We start from the raw sequence: 27,890 nt of genomic DNA, 5'->3' as shown, positions 1-27,890 counted from the left end.
TTGCCCCAGTTCCAGAGAGCTGGGTTCGATCCCAACCTCTGCTGCTGACTGCTGCAGACTTATTCTTTGTGCAGCACGGTAGCAAGGCAGTAAGCTTAACACTATTTCATCAATCAGCATGGTAGTGTGACATTATTACAGTGAACAGCATGGTAGTGTAACACTATTACAGCAATCAGCGTGGATGTGTACCACCATTATAGTGACAATCGACCTGGATTTAGTTCAGCCATTGTCTGCAAGGAGTTTGTACGTTCTCCCTGTGACTGTGTGGGTTTCCTCCGGATGCTCTGGTTAGTACGTTAATTGGTCACATGGGTGTAATTAGGCAGCACGGGCTTGTTAGGCAAGAAGTGCCTGTTAGTAGTATATTCATAACACCATCCCCTTCCTGGTGCCTGACTCAAAGAGCCACCTTGAGTCAAGCTCCCCTCAGCTCTTGGATGAGCTTCTTGAGACATAGAACAGCTCAGGACAAGCCCTAAGGCCTTGATTAACGTACTCCAAGATCAATCTAACCCTTCCCTCCCACATAGGCCTCCAGTTTTCTGCATCCATGTGCCTGTTTAAGAGCTTCCCTAATGTCCCTAACGTATCTGCCTCTGCCAGCACCATGGCTGGGCATTCCATGCACCCACCACTCTTGTGCAAAAAAACAGACGACCCAGTTGCTTGCACATTTCCAAACCTGTTAACTCACACTTTCCTTTCTTAAGGACAGTTTAAATTCTTTAAAAAATGTCTTAATCAGTAAAGACAACCAGCTTGTCCAGGTAGACAAGCTTGTTCAGCTTGTTCCTGCCCCAGTGAACTCATAGCAGCTTACCTCGACTCTGTTTAATCCTTTCTAGTTCAGTCCCTTCTTACCTACATCTGTGACACCTCGCACACTCTTGATCTTTTCAAGGATTTCAAGTTCCCTGGTCCCCATCACCTCATTTTTACTATGGATATCCAGTCCCTATACACCTCCATCCCCCACCAGGAAGGCCTCAAAAGCTCTGTCTTTTTTTCTGGACACCAGACCTAACTAGTTCCCCTCCACCACCATTCTCCTCCGCCTAGCCGAATGTCCTCACTCTAAACAATTTCTCCTTTGGCTCCTCCCACTTCCTTCAAATAAAAGGGGTTGCAATGGGTGCTTGCATGGGTCCCAGCTATGCTTGTCTGTGCGTCGGCTACATGGAACAGTCTATGTTACAAGCCTACACAGGTGACCGTCCCACATTTTTCCTAAGCTACATCGATCCTGCTTCCTGCACCCATGCTGAACTCGCAAACTTCATTCCCTTTGCCTCCAACTGCCACCCTGCCTCAAATTTACCCGGTCCATTTCTGACACCTCCCTTCCTTCCCTTTCTCGATCTCACTGTCTGTATCTCCAGAGACAGCTTATCCACCAATATCTATTACAGACCTACGGACTCTCACAGCTACCTAGACTACACCTCATCCCACCCTACTATTTGTAAAAACGCCATCCCCTTTTCTAAGTTCCTCCGTCTCTGCCGCATCTGCTCTCAGGACGACTAGAACAAATCAGTTGTCCTCCTTTTTCAAAGAAAGGGGCTTCCCTCCCTCCACCATCAACACTGCCCTGAACTGCATCTCTTCCATTTCACACACGTCTGCTCTTACAGACAGACAGACAGACATACTTTATTGATCCTGAGGGAAATTGGGTTTCGTTACAGCCGCACCAACCAAGAATAGTGAAGAAATATAGCAATATAAAACCTTAAATAATTAAATAATTTAATCATGCCAAGTGGAAATAAAGCCCAGGCCCAGCCTATTGGCTCTGGGTGTCTGACACTCCGAGAGTCTCCCTTGTCCATTCATCCCTCCCCACTGATCTCCCTCTTGGCACTTATCCTTGCAAGCAGAACAAGTGCTACACCTGTCTCTACACCTCCTCCCTCTCTACTATTCACAGCCCTACACGGTCCTTCCAGGTGAGGTTGCACTTCACCTGTGAGTCTGCTGGGACCAGTTACTGTGTTCGGTGCTCCCAGTGTGGCCTCCTGTACAATGGAGATACCCAATGTAGATTGGGAGACTGCTTTGCTGAGCATCTACGCTCCATCTGCCAGAACAAGCGGAATCTCCCAGTGGCCACCCATTTTAATTCCACTCTTATTCCCATTCCAATATGTCCATCCATGGCCTCCTCTACTGGTCATTATGAGGCCACACCTAGGTTGGAGGGACAACATCTTATACAGGTGGCCCCCGTTTTCCAAACGTTGGCTTTACGACAGCTCGCTGTTACAAAAGACCAACGTTAGTACCTGTTTTCGCTAACCAAAGAGGATTTTTGCTTTTACGAAAAAAAGACAACTGCTTTATACGTGTGTTTACCCCGAGAAAGACTACCATGACCATGAAGCCTTGTGTGGGCAGTTGTGCCCGCATGCGTGTACTTGCGTAGGCGTGTATGTATGTAGGCATGTATGTGCGCTTGCGTGTACATGCCGATTTTTTTTCTCCACATCGATTTTGGCTCGATGTCTTCCCGATTTTGGTAAGTGAAACTACACCGTACATACAATATTTATATTTATCATATCAATCCTGCGTTTACTATATGTTAGTGTTATTTTAGGTTTTGTGTGTTATTTGGTTTGATTCTGTAGGTTATTTTTTTGGGTCTGGGAACGCTCAAAAATTTTTCCCATATAAATTAATGGTGATTGCTTCTTCGCTTTACAACATTTCGGCTTACAAATGGTTTCACAGGAACGCTACCTTCGGCTAGCGGGGGAAACCTGTATTCCGTTTGGGTAGCCTCCAACCTGATGGCATGAACATCAATTTCTCAAACTTCTGGTAATACCACTCCACCCACACTTCACCATTTCCCATCCCCTTTTCCCTTTCATATGTCATCTCACCAATCAACTTCCCAGCTCTTTACTTCATCCCTCCTCTTCGGGGTTTACTTATCATCTTGCGTTTCTCTCTCCCCTCCCCCGACCTTTTAAATCTACTCCTCAGCTTTTTTCCTTCAGTTCTGCTGAAGGGTTTCAGCCCGAAATGTTGATAGATGCTGTCTGGCCTGCTGAGTTCCCCCAGCATTTTGTGTATGTTGCTTGGATTTTCAGATTCTGCAGATTTTCTCTTGTTAATCAGTTTGAAGTTCATTTCAATCTTTCTGCTGTAAACCCAACTCAGTGAATTGTTCCTACACGCTGCAGCACCACGCTTGTGTTCAGGCAACACGGACATCCCCGCTGACAGCAAAAGGAGGTTACCCAGCAGCATTAAACTTGCCAACTCTATGTGCCTTTCTTGCCAGAGAGCTTTTCTAATGCTTAACTTGATATAAAATGTCTCTACCTTGGTTTCAAGTCTCTGCACGTCTCACTCCGAATTATCTTTGTCCCCCACAACTCTTTGGAATCTGAGTCCTCCTGGCATCTTGAGCTAACTGAACTGAACTGTTCTCCCACTGACTGCCCTGCCTTCGGGTTTTGATACAAGGTTCTGACATTTCTAATTCTCTCCCTCTACTAAACTCATCAGTGCACAAATCTTCTGGTAGTTTGCCCCAACATCTAAGTAGAAAGACCTAGAAACAGTCGATGCGCGGGGGATATTTTCTATCCATGGGACAGTCTAGGACAAGAGGGCAATATAGAATGAATGATGTCCAGAGGGCAATGAAAATGTGAAATTTATTGCCACATATAAAAAGCAAAAAGAGCCACTTTTCAACATAATTGTATAAGGGCTAAGAGTGTTGTAAAAACAAGCCTGAAGGCTTTGTGTGTCAATGCGAGGAGCATTCGTAACAAGGTGGATGAATTGAATGTGCAGATAGTTATTAATGAATATGATATAGTTGGGATCACAGAGACATGGCTCCAGGGTGACCAAGGATGGGAGCTCAACATCCAGGGATATTCAATATTCAGGGGATAGACAGGAAAGAAAAGGAGGTGGGGTAGCATTGCTGGTTAGAGAGGAGATTAATGCAATAGAAAGGAAGGACATTAGCCTGGAGGATGTGAAATTGATATGGGTAGAGCTGCATAACACTAAGGGGCAGAAAACGCTGGTGGGAGTTGTGTACAGGCTACCTAACAGTAGTAGTGAGGTTGGGGATGGCATTAAACAGGAAATTAGAAATTCGTGCAATAAAGGAACAGTAGTTATAATGGGTGACTTCAATCTACATATAGATTGGGTGAACCAAATTGTTAAGGGTGCTGAGGAAAAAGATTTCTTGGAATGTATGCAGGATGGTTTTCTGAACCAACATGTCGAGGAACCAACTAGAGAGCAGGCCATTCTAGGTTGCGTATTGAGCAATGAGGAAGGGTTAGTTAGCAATCTTGTCGTGCGAGGCCCCTTGGGTAAGAGTGACCATAATATGGTGGAATTCTTCATTAAGATGGAGAGTGACATAGTTAATTCAGAAACAAAGGTTCTGAACGTAAAGAAGGGTAACTTTGAAGGTATGAGACGTGAATTAGCTAAGATAGACTGGCAAATGATGCTTAAAGGGATAACGGTGGATATGCAATGGATCACATGGATGAACTACAACAATTGTTCATCCCAGTTTGGCAAAAGAATAAACCAGGGAAGGTAGTGCACCCATGGATGACAAGGGAAATTAGGGATAGTATCAAGTCCAAAGAAGAAACATATAAATTATAGCAAAAAAAAGCGGCACACCAGAGGACTGGGAGAAATTCAGAGACCAGCAGAGGAGGACAAAAGGCTTAACTACGAAAGGGAAAAAAGATTATGAGAGAAAGCTGGCAGGGAACATAAAAACTGACTGTAAAATCTTTTATAGATCCGTGAAAAGAAAAAGATTGGTCAAGACAAATGTAGATCCTTTACAGTCAGAAACAGGTGAATTAATCATAGGAAACAAAAACATGGCAGACCAATTGAATAACTACTTTGGTTCTGTCTTCACTAAGGAGGACATAAATAATCTTCCGGAAATAGTAAGGGACCGAGGGTCTAGTGAGATGGAGGAACTGAGGGAAATACATGTTAGTAGGGAAGAGGTGTTAGGTAAATTGAAGGGATTAAAGGCAGATAAATCCCCAGGGCCAGATGGTCTACATCCCAGGGTGCTTAAGGAAGTAGCCCAAGAAATAGTGGATGCATTAGTGATAATTTTTCAAAACTCCTTAGATTCTGGATTAGTTTCTGAGAATTGGAGGGTGGCTAACGTAACCCCACTTTTTAAAAAAGGAGGGAGAGAGAAACAGGGGAATTATAGACCGGTTAGTCTGACATCAGTGGTGGGGAAAATGCTAGAGTCGGTTATCAAAGATGTGATAACAGCACATTTGGAAAGAGGTGAAATCATCGGACAAAATCAGCATGGATTTGTGAAAGGAAAATCACTGACGAATCTTATAGAATTTTTTGAAGATGTAACTAGTAGAGTGAATAGAGGAGAGCAAGTGGATGTGGTACATTTAGATTTTCAAAAGGCTTTTGACAGGATCCCACACAGGAGATTAGTGTGCAAACTTAAAGCACACGGTATTGGGGGTATGGTATTGATGTGGATAGAGAATTGGTTGGCAGACAGGAAGCAGAGTGGGAGTAAATGGGACCTTTTCAGAATGGCAGGCAGTGACTAGTGGGGTACCGCAAGGCTCAGTGCTGGGACCCCGGTTGTTTACAATATATATTAATGATTTAGACGAGGGAATTAAATGCAGCATCTCCAAGTTTGCAGATGACACAAAGCTGGGTGGTGGTGTTAGCTGTGAGGAGGATGCTAAGAGGATGCAGGGTGACTTGGATAGGTTAGGTGAGTGGGCAAATTCATGGCAGATGCAATTTAATGTGGATAAATGTGAGGTTATCCACTTTGGTTGCAAGAACAGGAAAACAGATTATTATCTGAACGGTGGCCGATTAGGAAAAGGGGAGATGCAACGAGACCTGGGTGTCATTGTACACCAGTCATTGAAGGTGGGCATGTAGGTACAGCAGGCCGTGAAAAAGGCAAATGGTATGTTGGCATTCATAGCAAAAGGATTTGAGTACAGGAGCAGGGAGGTTCTACTGCAGTTGTACAAGGCCTTGGTGAGACCGCACCTAGAATACTGTGTGCAGTTTTGGTCCCCTAATCTGAGGAAAGACATGCTTACCATAGAGGGAATACAGAGAAGGTTCACTAGATTGATTCCTGGGATGGCAGGACTTTCATATGAAGAAAGACTGGATCAACTAGGCTTATACTCACTGGAATTTAGATTGAGGGGGGATCTTTTTGAAACGTATAAAATCCTAAAGGGATTGGACAGGCTAGATGCAGGAAGATTGTTTCCTATGTTGGGGAAGTCCAGAACGAGGGGTTCACAATTTAAGGATAAAGGGGAAGCCTTTTAGAACCGAGATGAGGAAAAACTTCTTCACACAGAGAGTGGTGAATCTGTGGAATTCTCCGCCACAGGAAACAGTTGAGGCCGGTTCATTGGCTATATTTAAGAGGAAGTTAGATATGGCCCTTGTGGCTAAAGGGATCAGGGGCTATGGAGAGAAAGCAGGTACAGGGTTCTGAGTTGGATGATCAGCCATGATCATACTGAATGGCGATGCAGGCTCGAAGGGCTGAATGACCCACTCCTGTACCTATTTTCTATGTTTCTATATGGCTGTGAAGGTCAAGTCATTGAATATATTTAAAGCAGAGGTTGATAGGTTCTTAATTAATAAGGGCTTCAAAGGGGAGAAGTCAGGAGAATGGGGTTCAGAGGGAAAATAAATCAACCATGATCGAATGGTGGACCAGATACGATGGGCCAAATGGCTTAATTCTGCTCCTGTGTCTTATGGTTTTGTCTCCTTCTGTGGCTGAGTGTCGGAATTCACACAGATATCCAGGATATTCTGTGATGTTAGAGATGACATCTTTCCAAGTTAATGCTTTCTCATTCAATCATTTCCTGCAGCAAACACACCTGGAGACACAGCATGACTGTGTTACCACCCACAGCTCTAATCTGCTAATTAAATTTGCCAATGACACTACATTGATTGGCCTAATCTCAAACAATAACGAGGTGGCTTACAGGGAAGAAGTCATCTCTCTGACACAGTGGTGTCAAGAAAACAACCTCTCCCTCAATGTCACAAAAACAAAGGAGCTGGTTGTGGCCTACAGGAGGCATGGAGACGGGCTAACCCCTATTGACATCAATGGATCAGGGGTTGAGATGGTGAACAGCTTTAAGTTCCTCAGCATCCATATCACCGAGTACCTCACATGGTCTGTACACACCAGCTGTGTGTGGTGTAAAAGGCACAACAGCGCCTCTTTCACCTAAGACAGTTGAGGAAGTTTGGTATGGTCCCCCAAATTGTAAGAACTTTCTACAGGGGCACAATTAAGAGCATCCTGATTGGCTGCATCACTGCCTGGTGTATGAACTGTACCTCCCTCAATCGCAGGACTCTGCAGAGACTGGTGCGGACAGCCCAGCTTATCTGTAGTTGTGAATTTCCCATGATTCAGGACATTTACAAAGACAGGTGTGAAAAAAAGGGCCCGAAGGATCAATGGGGACCTGAATCACACCAACCACTACTGTCTCCAGCTGCTACCATCCGGGAAACGGTACCGCAGCATAAAAGCCAGGACCAACCTGGCTTCTTCCACCAGGCCATCAGACTGATTTGAGTGTATTTCTGTTACAATGACTGTTCTATTTATTATAAATTATAATAAGTTACTATGATTGTACATTGCACATTTAGACAGAGACAACGTAAAGATTTTTACTCCTCATGTATGAAGGATATAAGAAACAAAGTCAATTCAATTCAGCAGGCCACAGGCACTTGGATACAGAGCAAAGACAAATCTGCGGCAGATCAGTGGGTCAAGCAGCGTCTGTAGAGGCAGAGGGATGTTTCATACCGAAACCCTGCATCAGGATAATAGTGTAGAGGGAGGTAACCAGTCACCTCTTTATACTGGCTATCTCTCCTCCACATTAGGTGTCATGGTAGCATACTGGTTTGTGTGACGCTACTGCAGCTTGGGCTGTTCTGCAGTTCAGAGTTCAATTCAGGCACTATATGTAAGGATTTTGTATGTTCTCCCCATGGGTTTTCTCCAGGTGCCACGGTTTCCTCCCATGGTCCAAAGACTTTCCAGCAAGCAGGTAATTGTTCTGTGTTTAGGCTAGTGTAAAACAGTTGGGTTGCTGGGCAGTGTGGCTTGTTGGGCCGGAAGGGCCTGTTCTGCATTGTATCTCTAGAGAAATAAAGATAAACTCTGATGCGTGGTTTCATCAACAGTCCTCCTTCTCCATGATGCTACCTGACCCACTGAACTCCCCCAAGTTTGGTGTTTGCAACTGCTCCTGATAATATGCTGCACCTCAGTACAGCTCTCAAAACACCTTCATGAACCCAGCATTAACCTGTAAAGAGATGAGTCCAGATGGAAACATCCTTTATATGAATTAGTTCTTCCTGATTTTATTCTTGAATGTCTTGGCCAGAAAGTTTGAATTGTACCTCTTGGCCCAGATTCCCCTACGAAAGGAAACTGTTTCCCAATTCTGCCTGTGAAAGTGTATATTGTTTAAAGAATGTGACAGATGAAAGTGGACTCTGAATAACTGAGTGTCCAGAGTAATTTTCCTTTGAAGAATGAAACGAGGACAATAGTTTTTTCAAAGTCTCTCTGAAGCTGTTTTTCACAGAACCCTCCACACCTGATACAGGCTGGGACACAGCCACTAACAGGATTAAGCAATTCATCAAACCCCTTGCAGTGCCGCCTCCCAAATTTTGATGAACAGAAATTCATGAAGTTATTAAAAAAAGGAATTTTTTTAAAGAAAGGTGATTTATCCTGTGTCTGGAGGGCAGTATTTCTGGATTGCATTGCTCTAGACTTGATCATGCAGGCTTTGAGGGCATCAGAGGGGAAATAACTGAGGATAGAGCCAGTACCAACAAGGACACTTTTTGAAACCACTTACACAGAAAAGCAACTGTCTAGATATGGACAAGAGTATCAGATTTCACAAGCTATTGAACAACCTGCCTGTCCTTTCCACGTAACCAACATTTGCCAATATTTATCACTAGACGTGGTGTGAAGCCTTGAACACTCAGTGCTCAAACCAGCTCACTCCTTTTGGTTTCTGCCCCAAACCCAATTAGATCATAAGACCATAACATAGGAGCAGAATTAGGCCATCTGGCCCATCGAGTCTGCTCTGCCATTCAATCATGGCTGATCCTCTTTTTGAATCTCCTCCACAACCCCAGTTCCCGGTCTTTTCTCCATAACATTTGATGCCATGTCCAATCAAGAACCTATCAATGTCTGCCTTAAATACACACAACAACCTGGCCTCCACAGGTGCATGTGGCAACAAATTCCACAAATTCACCACAATTTGGCTAAAGAAATTTCTCTGCATCGCTGTTTTGAAAGGGTGCCCCTCAATCCTGAGGCTGTGCCCTCTTGTCCTAGACTCTCACACCATGGGAAACATACTTTCCACAACTACTCTGTCTAGGTCTTTCAACATTGAAAAGGTTTCAATGAGATCCCTCCTCATCCTTCTGAATTCCAGTGAGTACAGACCCAGAGCCATCAAACGTTCCTCGGATGATGACCCTTTCATTCCTGGAATCATCCTTATGAACTCCCCTGGACCCTCTCCAATGCCAGCACATCTTTTCTAAGATGAGGGAACCAAAGCTGTTCACAATACTTAAGGTGAGGCCTCTCCAGTGCCTTATAAAGCCTCAGCATCACATCCTTGCTCTTGTATTCTAGACCTCTTAAAATGAATGCGAACATGGCATTTGCCTTCCTCACCACTGACTCAACCTGCAAGCACAAGGATCCAAGTCCCTCTGCATCTCAGATTCCTGGATTTTCTCCCCGTTTACAAAATAGTCTGCACACTTATTTCTACTACCAAAGCACATGACCATGCATTTTCCAACATTGTATTGCATTTGCCACTTTCTTGCTCACTCTCCTAATCTGTCTAAGTCCTTCTGCATCCTACCTGTTTCCATAACACTACCTGCCCCTCCACCAAGCTTCATATCATCTGCAAACCTGGCAAAAAAGCCATCTATTCCATCATCTAAATCATTTATATACAGCATAAAAAGCAGTCCCAACTCCTACCCCCGTGGAACACCACTAGTCACTGGCAGCCAACCAGAAAAGGATCCTTTTATTCCCACTTGTTGCCTCTTACCAATCAGCCAATGCTCTGAGCATGTTAGTAACTTTCCTGTAATATTATGGGCTCTTAACTTGGTAAGCAGCCTCATGTGTGGCACCTTGTCAAAGGCCTTCTGAAAATCCAAATATACAATATCCACTGCATCCCCTTTATCTATCCTACTTGTAATCTCCTCTAAGAATTCCAACAGGTACATCAGGCAGGATTTTCCCTGAAGGAAACCATGCTGTCCTTGTCCCATCTTGTCCTGTGTCACCAAATACTCCAACACCTCATCCTAACAATTGACTCCAACATCTTCCCAACCACTGAGGTCAGGCTAACTGTGCGGCCTTGCATGGTCACAGTGATTAGATATTATGGAGTTAGTACTTATAACTGACAATGCAGTAGAAGAGACTCAAAGAAAGGCAAATGCTGCTCACTAAGCTCACAGCAGTTTGACTTCCCTGGGCATTCTGACTCAGTAAGACGTTGTGCAGAGATCACAGCTGTGAGAGTTTAAGGACATTAGAGGACTGACTGTCTCTTATCATTTTGTACACCTCTATCGAGTCATGTCTCATCCTCCTCCACTCCAAAGAGAAAAGCCTTAGCTCGCTCTACCTGTCCTCATAAGACATGCCCTCTAGTCCAGGCAGCATCCTGGTAAATCTCCTCTGCACCCTCTATAAAGCTTCCATATTCTTCTTGTATAGAGGTGACCAGAATTGAACACAATATTCCAAGTCTGGTCTAACTAGGGTTTTAAGGAGCTGCAACATTACCTCATGGTTGTTGAACTCAATCTCCTGACTATGAACATGGATCCCAAGATCCCTCTATTCCTCTACACTGCTAAGGATCCTGCCATTAATCATATAATCTGCTTTCAAATTTGATCTTACAAAGTGTATCACTTCGCATTTTTCCGGATTGAACTCCATCTGCCACTTCTCCGCCCATCCTGTCAATGTCCAGTTGTAACATACAACAACTTATTCACAGCGCCACCAAGCTTCGTGTCATCTGCAGAAGAGCTGCTGATATATTGGTGACAAAGTTGGTTGAAGTATGAATGTTGGCCAGGGTACTGCATTTTTTTGAGGAACACCATTGGCAGCTGAACAAGCAGATGGTTCAATGCCCAGCCCTGCTTGCCCCATCAGAGTTAGAACATACATTATGGAACATTTAACGGCACAGTAAAGGCCTTTCAGCCCACAGTTATGCCGAAATGTGTTGACCTATGTACTTCAAGATCAATCTAACCCTTTCCCCCTACATAGCCCTCAATTTTTCAATTATCCATCTGCCTACATGCCCCTATATGTTCTTAAATGCCCCTAATGTTAACTTGAACTGAAGGTTCAGCTTTTGTTAATTGATGACAATCAGTGATGAAAAACTGGATAGGAACACCAGATCATGGGGACGAAGGAAGAGGGGGTTGAGGAGGGCAGTGCCACAGTTACCTGCTGTCCGGTTGTATCTTCACTCCTGAACGCAATCGACTCCAGCTCATTACCTCTGCTGGTTAGGGCCCTCAGGCACGAGTCACGGGATTCAAACCTTTGTTCCAAGAAGTCAATGGCTTTCTTGGCTCTCTCTTGCACCACTTTGGCATGGTTTGCACCGTGGTAGTCTGTGTCCTGGCCTTTTGCCAGACCATCCAGCTCATTAATCACTGAAACATTAAACAGCACAGAGTGTCTGTCAATTCTACATCCAGTATTTGAAACGGCAGGAAATTATCCAAAATGTCATTATATTAACACTTCCACTGTGAGACTACACAGACACAGAGAAATCTTCCTAAAATATATATAAAACCACCCAACACATGTACGTGCAGAAATGCAGTGTCCAGTGAAATGGTTACTGAGCTCAGTACGTCCAAGCATCATTGTGCTTCACCAGAGGATGACAGCGAGGTACTGCCCAAGTACCGAAGCTCTTGTTCATCCTGTTCTGCTTAGCCCTTTGACTGAATTATTCACTGTAATGGAAGATTACAGGTTCAAAAAACCAACCTGGCCATTGAATACAGGTGTGAAGGAGCAAAATAGAACAGAGTGACAAAGAAAGATACCGTTGAACTGACAGGCAATAACCCATTCCCCTTCACTCTAGTAACTGCACTAACTTTTCCTGATTTTCTTTTTTTGCAAACTTACCCTCAGGTCTCACACCACCAGGTTCAGGAACAGTTACTATCCTTCAATCATCAGGTTCTTGAACCAGGAAGAATAACTTTACTCATCACATCACTGAATAATTCCCACAACCTATGGACTTACTTTCCACGACTCTTCATCTCATGTTCTCGATATTTATTGCTTATTATTTATTATTATTTTTTTTTCTTTTTGTATTTGCACAGTTTGTTGTCTTTTGCACACTGGTTGTTGGTCTGTCTTGTTGTGTGCAGTTTTTCATTGTGTCTCTTTGTATTTAAAGTTAAAATTTCAAAGTAAATGTAAGAACATATGTCATAATATGCAACCCTGAGATCCATTTTCTTGTGGGCAATAAATCCACAATAGAATAATAACCATAATGGAATCAATAAAAGTCCACACTAACTTGAGCATTCAACCAGTGTGCAAAAGAAAACAAACTGCACAAATATAAAAGAAATAATAATAAATTACTAAGCAATAAGTATTGAGAACATGAGATGAAAAGTCCTTGAAAGTGAGTCCATAGATTGTGGGAACATTTCAACGATGGGGCAGGTGAAGTTGTGTGAAGTTATCCCTTTGGCTGAAGAGCCTGATGGCTGAGGAGTAATAGCAGTTCCTGAACCTGATGGTGTGAGTCCTGAGGCTCCTGAACCTTCTTCTTGATGGCAACAGCAAGCACAAAACATAGCCTGGTGGTGAGGATCTCTGATGATGGATGCTGCTTTCCAGCCACACTTCATGTAGATGTACTCAAAGGTGGGGAAGGCTTTACCCGTGGTGAACTGAGCCATATTCATTATCTCTTGTGGGATTTTCCATTCAAGGGCATTGGTGTTTTCATACCAGGCTGTGAGCAGCCAATCAACATACTCTTCACCACCACACATCTACAGAAGTTTGTCAAAGTTTTAGATGACATGCCAAATCTTCACAAACTCCTAAGGAAGAAGAGGCACTGCTGTACTTTCTTTGTAATTGCACTTACATGCTGGACCCAGGTCAGGCCCTCTGAAATTTTAACACTGAGGAGTTTAAAGTTGCTGAGCCTCTCCACCTCGGATGAGGAATGGCTCATGAACCTCTGGTTTCCTCTTCCTGAACTCAATAATCAAATCCTTGGTCTTGCTGACATTGAGTGAGAGGCTGTTGTCATGGCACCACTCAGTCAGATTTTCAATTTCCCTGCTGATTCTTCACCAGCTATGTTTGGTGTTGTCAGCAAACTTGAGTATGGCATTGGGGTTGTGCTTAGCCACACAGTCATAAGTTTAAAGCAAGTACAACAGAGTGCTAAACACAACCTGTGCTGATGGAGATCGTGAGAAGAGATGTTGTTGTCAACCCAAACTGACTTGTGGTCTGTAAATGAGGAAATCTAGGATCTAATTGCACAAGGAGGTATTAAGGCCAAGGTTTTGAAGCTTATTGATTAGTTTTTAAGGGATGATGGTATTGAATGCTGAACTGATAAAGAGCATCCTGATGTAAGCATTTTGCTGACCAGATATTCCAGGGTTGAGTAAAGAATCAATGAGATGGCACCTGCAATGGACCCGTTGCTCCAGTTGGCAAACTGAAGTGGATCCAAATCACATCTCAGACAGGATTTGATGTGTTTCATCATTATATTTTCAAAAGACTTCATGTAAGTACTACTGGATGGTAGTCGTTGAGATAGGTTACCACATGGTGCCAAAGTGAGAGGTTAAAGTTCGCTTTAACCAGCCAGATGATCAGCACAGGTCTTTAGTATTTGGCCAAAGTAAGCAGAATAAGTATTTTAGTACTTACTGTGAATGCCCACAAAAATGAATCTCAGGTTAGTATATGGTACATATGACATATATGTACTTTGATAATAAACTTACTTTGAACTTTCTGAAATCCCATTGTCAGTAACAACACAAGTAGATACCATTGCACACAGAACAGTACAGGTCTTTCAGCCCACAATGAGACCACACAGGATTATCAAGACACAAGGCATTATATCCAGTGAAAATTAATGACTGTGTGTTTGCCTACCCAGCCTACAGTCAATACACATGCCTCTCGTTGTTGCAGGAAGGTGGTGGAAATATTTATCATTATTATTGTTATGAGCAGAGAGACAACATGTGCTGGAAGTAAATTCCTTGTATGTGTACAGGTACTTGGCGATTAAAGTCTGATTCTGAAATAGGAGTGAGAATGATGTCAGAGATGGAGAATAGCAATTTTTAGAAAGCACGGAAGCAGTGGGAGCACTGTCTCTTCTGAGGCTGTTCTTGGGAATAACCATGACCCAAAGTGATCAGGCTCAATAGTCTGGGTGATGCAGGAATTCCCTCTACAACACCTAGACCAGAGAGCAGGAGCAGAGGAAACATCAACTCTCCATCTACAGTCACAGCTGCCTTCTGATACCAAAAAATCAACAGCTACGCATAAGTCTCCATCAATAAAACTGGTATTCTGCATGCATCACCTTGACTACCTGTAGTACTTCCTCCAACATTTCTGTTACCTGGAATTCTAGTGCGGTCTGCAGGAACAAAACCACTATTTGTCAAAAGGGGAGATTCTCAGCTTGAAAAGCTTAGCTTACAGGAATTCCCAGCTTTGCTCACAGCACCTGTTGTTGTCACAATATTGTGGGAAGATTGCAAACAGTCAATCTAAAGAAGAAATTTGTACTCATGCCAATCACCCTTGTCAGAAATCCTACGTATTCCCTCTGACAACTCCCCCTACACACACACACACAGACACAAACTTGGTCTCCAAATATATAATTACATTAAAAGACTGCTTCTAGTCAGTCAGATGCAGTTGATCTTGTTCCTGGCACTGATTTCTGTAGCACCCCACTTGTTACAGCTTGCCAAGCTAAAAATAACTTATTTATCTTTCATCTCAATTTTCAGTATCTCTGCTGATATATTTCCCTCAATACTACAACATTTTATCCTTGCTGTTCTACCTGCATATCATTTGGTAATCAAAATATATAACGTCAACTGACTTCCGTCTAGTTAACATCCTCAAACAATTTCACTTTCATAAACCTTGTTGACTTTGCCCAATCATATGAGAATTTCCAGGTGTTTTCCCATCACTTCCTAAATAACAGATTCCAGCAGTTTTCCTCAATGCTTCTGTCTCCCTCTCCTTTTGAAATAGCGGCGGACCATTTGTGTTCTCCTATTTGACTCGGACTTTTCCAGAATATGGGGAACAGTGGAAGTTCACAAGTGCCTCTACTAATGTTACAATTGTTCCCTAAGAACCCTAGGATGCCCTTCATTTGGTCCAAGGGACTTGCCAACTTTATGTTCATTTGTTTCTCCAATAATATTCTGAACACTATAGCACAGTGCAGACCTTGTGGCCCATGATGTTAAGCTGACCTTTTAACTTTTTTCAAGATCAATCTAACCCTTCCTCCTACAAAGCCCTCCATTTTTTTTAATCATCCATGTGTCTGACTATGAGTTTCTTAAATGTCTTTAATGTATCTGCCTCCACAACCACCCTTGGTAGGGCATTCCACACACCCACCACTCTCTGTGTAAAATACTTACCACTGATACCTCTCCCCCCCGCAATACTTTCCCCCAATCACCTTAAAATTGTACCCTCTCATATTAGCCAGTTCCACCCTGGGAAAAAGTCTTTGGCTGTCCACTATCTAGGCTTCTTACCATCTTATACACCTTTATCAAGCTACCTCTGAAAATCATTTAATTTCCCCACTATCTTTTGTCTTCATATTTCAATAGTTTGGATGAGGAGATGAAATGTAACATGTCCAAATTAGCTGACGATATAAAGTTAGGTGGTAGTGTGGGCCGTGGGGAGAATGTAGAGATGCTTTGGGTGATAAAAGCAGATTAATTGAATGGGCAAAGGCCTGACAGGTGGAATATGGAGTTGAGGAATGTAGTGTCATCCACTTTGCCAGAAAAAAAAACAAAAATGGAGAGAGTGAGAAGTGTTGGTGTCCTTTTACATCAGGGGTTCCCAACCTTCTTTATGCCATACACCAATATTAAGCAAGGGGTCACGGACCCGTTCCACATGAATCATCATTGGTTTACATACATAAGGGAAAACATAGCCTGTCATACTTTAGTGCCAGAGGATTTCAAAAGCAGTGTAGATACCTTTAAATAGTACTCTGCAGAGCCCACGTCTGTGCACATGTCCCGTCTCCTTACCCAGTGATATTTACAATATATGCTCTGATTCTGAGGATGACTGGTTGCACAAGAAGAAATTAAACAGACCTGGCCAATAATCTCTTAAGTTTAGAAAAATGAGAGGGATCTGATTGAAATGCACAAAACTGTTACCCTCTTGACACAACAGAGAATAAGGTTTCCTCTGCTTGGGGCGTCAATACCAGGGGTTACAGCCTTAGAATAATGAGCTGGTCATTCAATACAGAGATGAGAAGAAATTTCTTCACGAAAGAATGGAAAAATGTAATTTCTATCCAAGAGGATTGAATTCTCTATCTAAGAAGTATGTGGAGGTTTAGCTTCTGAGTATATTCAAGACTGCAATCTACAATGTTTAAACCAAGGGATACAAGGTTGGTGCAGGAAACAGACACTGAGGTAGCAGATCAGCCATGACGTTAACTGAATGAAAAAGCAGATACCTGGTTTTGAATGGCTTACTCTTACTTCTATGTATACTTCAGTTTATGTACACGGCTTCACTTTTGAAAACTGAAACAAAACATTAAAAACTCAATGTTGAAAGTAAATTTATTATCAAAGTGTGGCGACCCACTTACTAGCACACTCGAACCGGCTCACAATTAGCCAGCGTGCAGGCACAAAGGCTAGGTCCGCAACAAAGGGAGAAAGCCCGAGGGGGTGTCAGTACGTGCCTCTTGAAGCATCCGTGCAGGGGAGGGCGGATTGAGGGAGGCTTTAAAAGCAAGGTTGTGAAGTTTGAATAACCTTAATTTTGACTGCAGTTTACCGACTCCGTGTCGTTATTTTAGCGCTGCGTGTAGCTCACCGCTACAATTGGTGACCTTGACGGTCCAGACGATTTTGGACCGGAGATGAACAATGCCGCATCTGTTCATGCAGTTTCGTTGAAACTGCCAAGCTTCTGGACGCTGCGACCTCACCTATGGTTCCAGCAAGCAGAAGCCTAATTCCACGTTCGGCAGATAACCTCAGAGGACACCCGTTACTACTATGTGGTGAGCTCCCTTGACCAGGACACAGCGGCCCAGGTTGCGGAGTTCGTACAGTCTCCCCTGGCGGACGGCAAGTACACGGAATTCAAAGCCCTGCTCATAAGGACTTTCGGGCTCTCATGCCGTGAGCGGGCTGCCCGTTTACTGCACCTGGATGGCTTGGGAGACAGACCTCCATCAGCTTTAATGAATGAGATGTTGTCTCTGGCCGACGGACACACACCCTGCCTCACGTTTGAGCAGGCATTCCTAGAGCAGCTGCCCAAGGACATCCGCCTGCTGCTGTCCGACGCGGATTTCAGCAACCCCCGGAAGGTGGCAGCCCGGGTGGACTTGCTGTGGAACGCCAAGAAGGTGAGTGTGGCGTCCATCTCACTGATCACCCGGCCATGCTCCCAGCAGCAAACCAGTCTAGGCCCGACCGCAGAGCCCGCTAACCCCAGAGGCAAGGGTGTGGAGCCCAATGAGCAATAGTGTTTCTACCACCAGCAGTGGGGCGCAGAAGCCCGCCATTGTTGCCCGCCCTGCCAGTTCCTGGGAAACGCCAGGGCCAGCCGCCGCTGATGGCTACGGCGGCTGGCCATCGGGATAGCCTCCTGTATGTGTGGGACAGAAGGTCGGGACGTCGGTTTTTGGTCGACACCGGTGCCGAGATCAGCGTCTTACCTCCGACGAGTTACGACACCCGCAGCAGGGCACCGGGTCCCCCCCTGAGGGCCGTGAATGGCAGCACAGTAAGGACCTATGGCACCCGTCCGGTGTGGCTACAGTTCAGCTTCAGCAGTTTCACGTGGGACTTCACACTGGCCGCCGTAGCCCAACCGCTTCTGGGTGTGGATTTTTTGCGGGCTCACAGCCTACTGGTCGACCTGCCCAGGAAGAGACTGGTTCACGCCGAGACCTTTCAGACGTTCTCCCTGGGTGCAGCCCAGTTGCCAGCCCCTCACCTTGGCTCCATCAAGCTGACTGACAACGACTTCATCAGGGTCCTGGCGGAGTTCCCATCGGTTCTGGCACCGCAGTTCACAGCGGCCATGCCCAGGCACGGCGTACAGCACCACATCCCGACCCAGGGACCACCCCTCCACGCCCGTGCTCGGCGGCTTCCCCCGGACAAGCTCCGACTGGCGAAGGAGGAGTTCAAGAGGATGGAGGAATTGGGGATCATCTGGCGGTCCGACAGCCCATGGGCCTCCTCCCTGCACATGGTGCCCAAAGCGACAGGGGGCTGGAGACCATGCGGCGACTACTGTAGGCTGAACGAGGCTACCACACCGGACCGCTACCCTGTGCCACACATTCAGGACTATGCAGCAAACCTGCACGGCGCACGGATCTTCTTCAAGGTAGACCTCGTCCGCGGATACCATCAAATCCCGATGCATCCGGACGATGTCCCCAAAATGGCTCTCATCACCCCGTTCGGCCTTTTCGAGTTCCTCTGCATGCTGTTCGGCCTGAAGAATGCCGCACAGACGTTCCAGCGGTTGATGGACGCGGTGGGACGGGACCTGGACTTCGCGTTCATCTATTTGGACGACATCCTCATAGCCAGCAGCAGTCGTCAGGAGCATCTGTCCCACCTCCGTCAACTCTGCGCCCGACTGAGTGAGTACGGTCTTACAATCAACCCCGCCAAATGCCAGTCCGGACTCGATACCATTGACTTCCTGGGCCACAGGATTACCACAGACGTGGCAACCCCTCTGTCCGCTAAGGTAGATGCGGTCCGCCATTTCCCCCGACCCACCACGATCAAAGGCCTTCAGGAATTTGTAGGCATGGTAAATTTCTACCACCGCTTCCTCCCTTCAGCTGCCCGGATCATGCACCCCCTGTTCGCCTTGCTGTCCGGTCCGGGCAAGGACATTACCTGGGACGAGGAGTCAGCCGCCGCTTTCATTCAAACGAAGGATGCCTTGGTGAACGCCGCGATGCTAGTGCACCCCAGAATGGACGTCCCTACCGCCCTCACAGTGAACGCATCTAACACGGCAGTCGGTGGGGTACTGGAGCAGCTCACCGCGGGCCGCTGGCAACCCCTGGCGTTTTTCAGCAAACACCTGCGGCCACCCGAGCTCAAATACAGTGCTTTTGACCGGGAACTGTTGGTGCTATACCTGGCAATCCGGCATTTCAGGTACTTCTTAGAAGGTAGGCCCTTCACCGCGTTCACGGACCACAAACCGCTTACCTTTACGTTCACAAAGGTGTCCGATCCCTGGTTGTCCCGCCAGCAGTGCCATCTGTCCTACATCTCTGAATACATGACGGACGTCCGGCATATCTCAGGTAACAACAATGTCGTGGCGGATGCGCTCTCTCGCCCTAACATTCACGCCCTTTCCCAAGGGGTAGACTTTGAGGCGCTGGCAGAGGCACAGCAGGCAGATAAGGAGATCCCTAGTTACAGGACCGCAGTCTCCGGTTTGCAGCTCCAGGACCTCCCCGTAGGCCCAGGTGAGAGAACCCTACTCTGTGACGTCGCTACCGGCCAGCCCCGTCCCGTCGTCCCGGCACCTTGGCGGTGACGTGTTTTCAACTCCATTCATAACTTGGTGCACCCCTCCATCCGCACTACCGTCCGGATGGTCTCCAGCAGGTTTGTTTGGCACGGACTCCGCAAGCAGGTCTGTGAATGGGCCAGAACGTGCATGCACTGCCAGACGGCCAAGGTGCAGCGGCACACCAAAGCTCTGCTGCAGCAGTTCCAACCCACCCGCCGGCGTTTCAATCACATTCATGTGGATATTGTAGGCCCCTGCCAGAGTCACGCGGAGCGCGGACCCTCCTGACTATCGTGGACCGGTTCACAAGATGGCCAGAGGTGGTCCCGCTCACCGACACCACCTCTGAATCTTGCGCTCAGGCACTGCTCGCCACCTGGGTGTCCGGCTTTGGTGTACTGGCCCACATTTCCTCCGACAGAGGCACCCAGTTCACCTCCAGCCTATGGTCAGCGATGGCCAGCCTGTTGGGGACTCAGCTGCACCACACCACTGCCTACCACCCACAGTCAAACGGACTGGTGGAGCGTTTCCACCGTCACCTGAAGTCAGCTCTCATGGCCCGCCTGCGAGGAGCTAACTGGGCGGACGAGCTTCCCTGGGTCCTACTCAGCATTCGCACGGCGCCCAAAGACGATCTGCACGCTTTGTCGGGCGAGTTGGTGTACGGCGCACCCCTGGTTGTCCCCGAGGAGTTCATACCAGCCCCAAGGGGGCGAGAGGAAGAACCCGCAGCAGTCCTGGACAGACTACGCGAGAGGCTCGGTGCCCTGGCCCCCATACCCACTTCGCAGCATGGGCAGAACCCGACCTGTGTACCCAAAGACCTGCAGAACTGTAAGTTTGTGTTTGTACGAAAGGTTGGGCATCGGCCACTGCTGCAACGGCCCTACGAGGGGCCGTACACGGTGCTCAGGAACAACGGGTCCACGTTTGTGCTGGACGTTGGGGGGAGAGAGGAGGTTTTCACGGTGGACCGCCTCAAACCAGCCCATGTGGACCTGGCGCAACTGGTCGAGTTTCCGACACCGCGGCACAGAGGCCGACCTCCCAAACAGGGTCTGGCCCAGACTGTGGACATTGGGGGGGTGTATCGCCGGTTCTGGGGGGGTTGTTATGTGGCGACCCACTTACTAGCACACTTGAACCGGCTCACAATTAGCCAGCGTGCAGGCACAAAGGCTAGGTCCGCAACAAAGGGAGAAAGCCTGAGGGGGTGTCAGTACGTGCCTCTTGAAGCATCCGCGCGGGGGAGGGCGGATTGTGGGAGGCTTTAAAAGCAAGGTTGTGAAGTTCGAATAAACTTAACTTTGACTGCAGTTTACTGACTCCGTGTCGTTATTTTAGCGCTGCGTGTAGCACACCGCTACAAAAGTACATATTTGTCACCATATATTGTTTTGAGATTTTTTTTGTTAATCTTTAAAAAGCTTGACCTTTATATTATTTTCCAATATTAATTTCCCAACTCTACTTCTGAGGGACTGATATATACTTTTCCTGTTCTGTTCCCGTGCTGTACAACTCTATAACTCTAATATATAGATGTGGAAATTCCAATTAGTTAGTATTCCTAAAAAGTCTCATTAACTTGTTCTCAACTCATTTTCTTCCTTATCAACTTTCACCCACCATTTTAATATTTTTCCAATCCTCAGGACCACCACAAGCTTCCCCTCCAATCTAATTCTACATCTCTAATCTCCACAATGACTATTACATCTACTTGTACCATGTGGGAAAAGTCACATTCAGATAAAGAGCCTTTAACTTTGTCTTTATACAACCAGTCCCTACTTTGCCCGTTTTTCCATTTCATTCACAACTGGTCATTATAACAACACATACAATTACCATCTAGATAGGGCACCATGTCAGTGTAGTGGTTAGAGTGGCGCTATTAGAGCTCGGTGTGTTCAGAGTACAAGTCCGTAATGAGTTTGTACGTTCTCCCCGTGAACTGTGTGGGTTTCTTTCCAGTCTGGTTACTAGGCTAATTGGTCATTTTAAATTGTCCTTTAATTAGGCTAGTGTGATATTGGTAGGCTGTTGGACAATGTGGCCTTTTCCATACTGTTCCTCTAAATATGGTATATAAAATAACTTTTTAAACTTTCTAATACCGCTTCTGTTGAATTCACCCCTTCAATGGCTAAGGTATAAGCTTTAGAGAGGATGTAAAAAAGGATGTTTTCACCCAGAGGGTGATTGGAACCTGAAACACACTGCCTGGGAGGCCAGCAATGTGGATGGGTGGTGAAGGATATCCGTGAATGCGTGGCTGTCACAGGTCTCTGGGTCCTGGGATCAATGATCTTATCAGCTGAAGGCTTGAGGGCCGGTTAGCCAGTGAGCCCAGAGTTCAAGATCCTAGTTCATGATGGCTAGTCTGGGGGTTCTTACTGTAGGCTGAAGCCCAAAGATTGACCAGGTCTGGAAATCAAAGCCTAATGGCTAAAGCCTGGAGACTGGAGGACTAGAGGCCTGTCCTGGAGATGGAAGATTGTCCGTGTGTGTGGGTGACAGGTATCAAGGCTTGTTCTGTTGTTTTGATGCTTGTTGTATTCTATTCAGTTTTATTGTGTAAAGCTGAACATGGTGGACATGCTATCTTGGTGCCAGAATGTGTGGGACACTTGCACACTGCCCCCAACACATCCTTAGGTGTGTTGGTTGTTACTGGCCTAGTTCTGCTCCTATGGCTTATGGTCTTAACAGAAATTCACATTTCACTGCAAGTTTCCATGTACAGATGATAAATAAATCTGAATCTACTCCAATCTAACATTAGTATGAGCACTTGTATTGGTAAAATGAGATGAGTTTGTGCTATGATAGTAGAGACAAGGGTGGGCCAAAGGGGCCGTTTTGTGCAGATGGACTCTAGGATGACAGTCTAGACGTCCTCACTGAAAAATACAGTATCATTATTAGTGAGTGTTCAAGATGGCAAACAAGCTCAGTACACTCCTCGAGGGAACAATTTAACTATCCAGATTCTGTGATATGGTACAATTTGATCATTAATCGCTGGTGTACCATGAGGGAAAATTAAAACACCTCCCCCATCAATTTGATTTGGGTGTGTGTTCAAGGTTTAAATGCAACAGATGGGGAGACAGATCCTGTTGCACTGCCCTGATTGAATCCATTTTGTTGCTTGTGGTTATAGTTTTCTTGTTACTAATTTGAAACAGGTGAACAATTTGTTAAAAGTCTGATCTAAAGAGTTAGGGCAAAGGCAGTACTTTACAGAAATGGTACATTGTTTGCAGGGAGTTAGACTGGCCTTTGTCAATGTCAGATTAGAGCTAGATCAAACTCAAACACTGAGCAGGTAAACATATCACACTCAGATGTATCCACTATTGGTCAAAATCCAGCACCATCATCCAGTGGGCACCTCATGTTCCAAGGCAAATTCATATCAGCCAAGTCTTTTTCAAAAATAGGAATGGGATTTTATCTTCAGTGGTATCCCTGGATGCAGAATGCGGTGTTTACAAGATTTCATTGAAAAGCAAGTACAATTTAGCTGCTGAGGAATTGTCTCCAAGTGCTCTCCTTAAAATGAGTAGCTAACATTACAATTGATATAGAAAATTGGAATATTATCTCATAGTCATAATAAACACAAGAGATTCTGCAGATGCTAGAAATCCAAAGTAACATAGAAAATGCTGGAGAAATTCAGCAAGTTAGTCAGCATCTATGGAAAGGAATAAGTAGTCACAGTTTCTGGCCAAGACCTTCCTTTAGTACTGGGATACCTTCTTTAAAGGAGGGGGTGGGGGAAGGGAGGATGGCTCAGATGAAGCATTTCCTATTTACAGTTAGGCTTTTCATGCAAGCTCCAACCCAATACACAAGAATGCTAATTTCTCCTTGGTCACAGAGACTAACGTTTCCTAGTTTCATGGCTTGCACATGTCATGGTAATTTTTGTAAATGAATCACAGACAGACAGCTTGCAAGAGCAGTAAATGATTAGGGAGTACAGTGACCTTTTTTTTAAACAAATATATAGCCTACTCCTGGCTATGGTGAATGGATAGGAAATCAGTTAAGACTAAATGCAGAGAGAGGGGGGTAAAAAGGTAGTTACTACAGACTGGAGAAGGTTAGAATGTGGTGTTTACAAGATATATAAATTGCTTAGAGATGGAAACAGCATACTCAATTGTACAACCTGTAGGTAGTGACTGGGATGAGTGGCAGGTGATGACTGGGATAGTCAGGAAGGTTGTAGTGCAAGTGAACTAGCTTCAGCTGAATTTCAGGAAAATGAGCATTGACACTATGGATTATGAATTGATAATTTTTGAAAGGACATGCAGAAATAACACATTCACCTTGGAACACATGATAGTGAACAGATCACTAAGATAAATATCACATTAATTTTAGAACAGATCTCTAGAATCATTACTGCAAGTTAACAGAGGGATTGAAAGGCACTGGTATTCTTTAGTGTAGAATTCAAGTGGAACAAAGATTTTATAAATAATTAATATTTCATCTAGTGAGGTTAGAATCTTTCAACTATAAGGACATTGATGTATTTTACAGCAAACAGGTTTGTGAGGATACTAGCAGAAGGATTGGAGGTGTCAGGAAAGACTAAGTACTCGGGTTTTTTCTCATTTGAAGAGATAACTGACAGGTAACCTAACTGACATCTTGTACTTGGCAGGACAGGTGCAGTACCTAAACATGAAATTCAATAAGGAACTAAGGAAACAATTAACCTGCTACCACAGGCAATAGGTTCAGTCTAGATGCTTTTGAAAAGGATAGGTCCATGAAGGAGAGATGGGAAAACATATGTTGAAAGATACAGATGAGGAGGTGGGCTGGGAGCAGTTCATGGAATGCAAACACCAGCACAGAGAAGATGAACTATTTCTCTCTTTAGGTGTGCAAGGTAGGTCTATGAGATTAAATTATAGAGCTCCTGTCTCAAAGATCAAATATCAGCTTTATTTGCAATACATGGAATATTGTATTTAGTTCATTATAGAAAGCATGTGGAAGCTTTAGAGAGGGTGTAGAGGAGATCTTGCAGGATTGCAAAACATTTCTGATGAATGAAGGTTGAACGAGCTTGTGTTTTTCTCTTTGGGAGGAGGAGGACAAGATGTGACGTGTTAGAGGTTTATAAGATGTTAAGAGGCATAGGTCAAGTGGATACCCTGAGACTTTCTCCAAGGGCAGGAATGGGTCATATGTAGGGAGCAAAATTTTAAGGTGATTGGAGGAAAGTATAGGGGGGGACATCAGATGTAGGTTTTTTTTTAGAGAGAGTGGTGGGTGCATGACATGACCTGCTGGGGGTGGTGGTAGAGTCAGATACATTAGGGGCATTTAAGAACCTCTTAGATAGGCATTTAAATGATAGAAAAATTGAGGGTTATGTGGGAGGCAAGGGTTAAATTGATCTTAGAATTGGTTAAAAGGCCGGCACAACATCGTGGGCCGAAGTGCCTGTACTGTGCCGTACTGTTCAAAGTTCTAAACAGAAGAGATCAGCAGAGGCTAGAAAACCCAGAGTAACACACGAAGTGCTTTAGGAACTCAGCAAATCAGGTAGCACGTGGGAAAAGGAATAAACACTTGATGTCCATGTGTGTGTTGCTCTGTTCTATGTTCTAAAGGTAAGAGAGTAGAAAAAAGTTTTCAGATAGTGAAGGTGAGTTGAAATCAAGAAATACAGATTAAATCATAGAGAGATACAAGAATAGAATAAAATGTTTACAGAATTACCGCCTGGTGTGTGGGTCCAAATTATTAGAACAAACACATGAAACACTCTGACTGAATTACTGGTTCGTGGAAACATAGAAAAAACTTGATTTCTGGCAGATCACAGTGGTTATTACCGCAGCATAGGGACAGATTGTCAGAATTAGAGACTTAAAAGCAGTTGGTGCTGTTGCTGCTCAGCTGATCAGGCAGCATCTCTGGAGAGAAACAGAGCTAATGTTCCAGGCCACAGGGAATGGAAACAAAGGGAGCACTTTAACCAGTCGAGAGGGAGGGTGCAGATGGGAACTTCATACTGGCAGGAGGCCTGATGTCCAGGTGGCATAGGTGCACCTGCTCACTTCCATGGAGGTTCGGTAACTGTTGCTGATCAGTGTGGAGGAGTGTCAACAGACGGAGACGGACCAGGACAAAAGGAGAAATTAAAAGTTGCAGAGCAAAGCAGCTGCTGTGTTCCACATTCTGTAATGTGGTCTCCTTTACCTTGGAGAAACCAAACGCGGATTATGCCACCACTTTGCAGAACATTTTTATTTTGCCCAACAGGGTGATCTGAGCTTCCACACAAAATGCAAGGAACTCAGCAAGCCAGGCAGCACCCTTGGAAAAGAGTACAGTCGAAAAACTGAGGTGTAGATTTCAAAGGTGGGGGGAGGGGAGAGAGAAACACCAGGTGGTAGGTGAAACCTGGAGGGGGGAAGGATGAAGTAAAGAGCTGGGAAGTTGATTGGTAAAAGAGACAGAAGGCCATGGAAGAAAGAAAAAAGGAGGAAGAACACCAGAGGGAGGCGATGGCTGGGCGAGATGAGGTGAGAGAGGGAAAAGCGTGTGTTGCTCTGGATTTTGAGCATCTGCAGAATCTTCTGTGTTTATAATGTCCTGGTGAACCTCTTCTGCACCCTCTCCAAAGCCTCCACATTGTTCCTCTAGTGTTGCAACTCAAAATGTATCATCTCAAACTTGTCTGGATAAAACTCTATCTGCCATTTCTCTGCCTATATTTCCAACTGGTTAATATCCTGCTGAATTCTTCAAAAACTGTCCATAACTCTGCTGACTTCTGCAAACTTGCTAATCAGCCTACATACAGTATGGTGCAAAAGTCTTAGGTACATATATAGAACTCGGGTGTCTAAGACTTTTGCACAGTACTGTAGTAATTTTATTTATTGCATTGTACTGCTGCTGCAAAAAAACCCAGAAGATTTTATGACATGTGAGTGATAATAAACCAGATTCTGATATGGGTCTCTATTGTGGACTCAGAGTGGGAAGGAGGGAAGGAGGCAAGGAGAGGGGAGTCATGGTTAGGAAAAGGGCAAGGGAGTGGGGAGTATATGGGAAGCACCAGAAACACACAATGATCAATAAACCAATTGTTTGGAATCAAATCACCTTGCCTGCTGTCTCAGGGCAGGGTGTGTCTGCACCTATGCCACCCACCATCCAACACTCCTCTGCCACCTGTCCCACACCCCTCCCACAGCGCTTCACCCTCACCATGCACATTATCCTTTGCTCCCATCAGATAAGTAGTCACCCTCCCCCCGCCCCCAGAAGTTTTCTTGTTTTATGGTTTCATTGAATTAGGACGATTAACATGTGGTTTAGGAGTTGGTGTAGGAGGGAGGGCATAAGATTGTTGGATCATTGGGGTCTCTTCCTGGGAAGGTGGGACCTGCACTGATAAGACAATTTGCATCTGAACAGGAAGGAGGCTAATATCCTGGTGGAAAGGCTTGCTAATGCTACACAGTGAGGTTTAAACTAGAGTTGCAGGGGGATGGGAAAAGGTTGAGCACGGTGCGACTAGTGTCCTGAGTTTGCATATATTTCAATGGAAGAAGTACAGCACCTATAAGAAGTATTCACACCACTCCCTTAGATGTTTTCATGCTTTATTGTTTTACAACATTGAATCACAGTGGATTTAACTTGGCTTTTTTGACACTGATCAACAGAAAATGACTCTTTCATGTCAAGTTGAAACAGATCTTTACAAAGTAATCTAAATTAATTACAAATATAAAACAAAACAATTGAA

At 45.1% G+C, this 27,890-nt stretch overlaps 1 protein-coding gene across 1 annotated transcript in view; it reads right to left on the bottom strand.

The window, feature by feature from the left end:
* LOC132396189 (telomerase-binding protein EST1A-like) overlaps positions 1 to 27,890 on the bottom strand; it is a 259,324-nt gene that overhangs the window by 21,685 nt on the left and 209,749 nt on the right. The window contains exon 7 of the mRNA XM_059973746.1: positions 11,666 to 11,877. Within this exon, the coding sequence (XP_059829729.1) occupies positions 11,666 to 11,877 (212 nt within the window). The remainder of the gene's footprint in view (positions 1 to 11,665; positions 11,878 to 27,890) is intronic.

The sequence above is a fragment of the Hypanus sabinus genome, chromosome 6, assembly GCF_030144855.1.
Source record: "Hypanus sabinus isolate sHypSab1 chromosome 6, sHypSab1.hap1, whole genome shotgun sequence".
In the NCBI taxonomy this organism is placed as follows: domain Eukaryota; kingdom Metazoa; phylum Chordata; class Chondrichthyes; order Myliobatiformes; family Dasyatidae; genus Hypanus; species Hypanus sabinus.
Note: the sequence above shows the minus strand (reverse complement) of the source record. Positions and strands in the feature narration are given on the sequence as shown.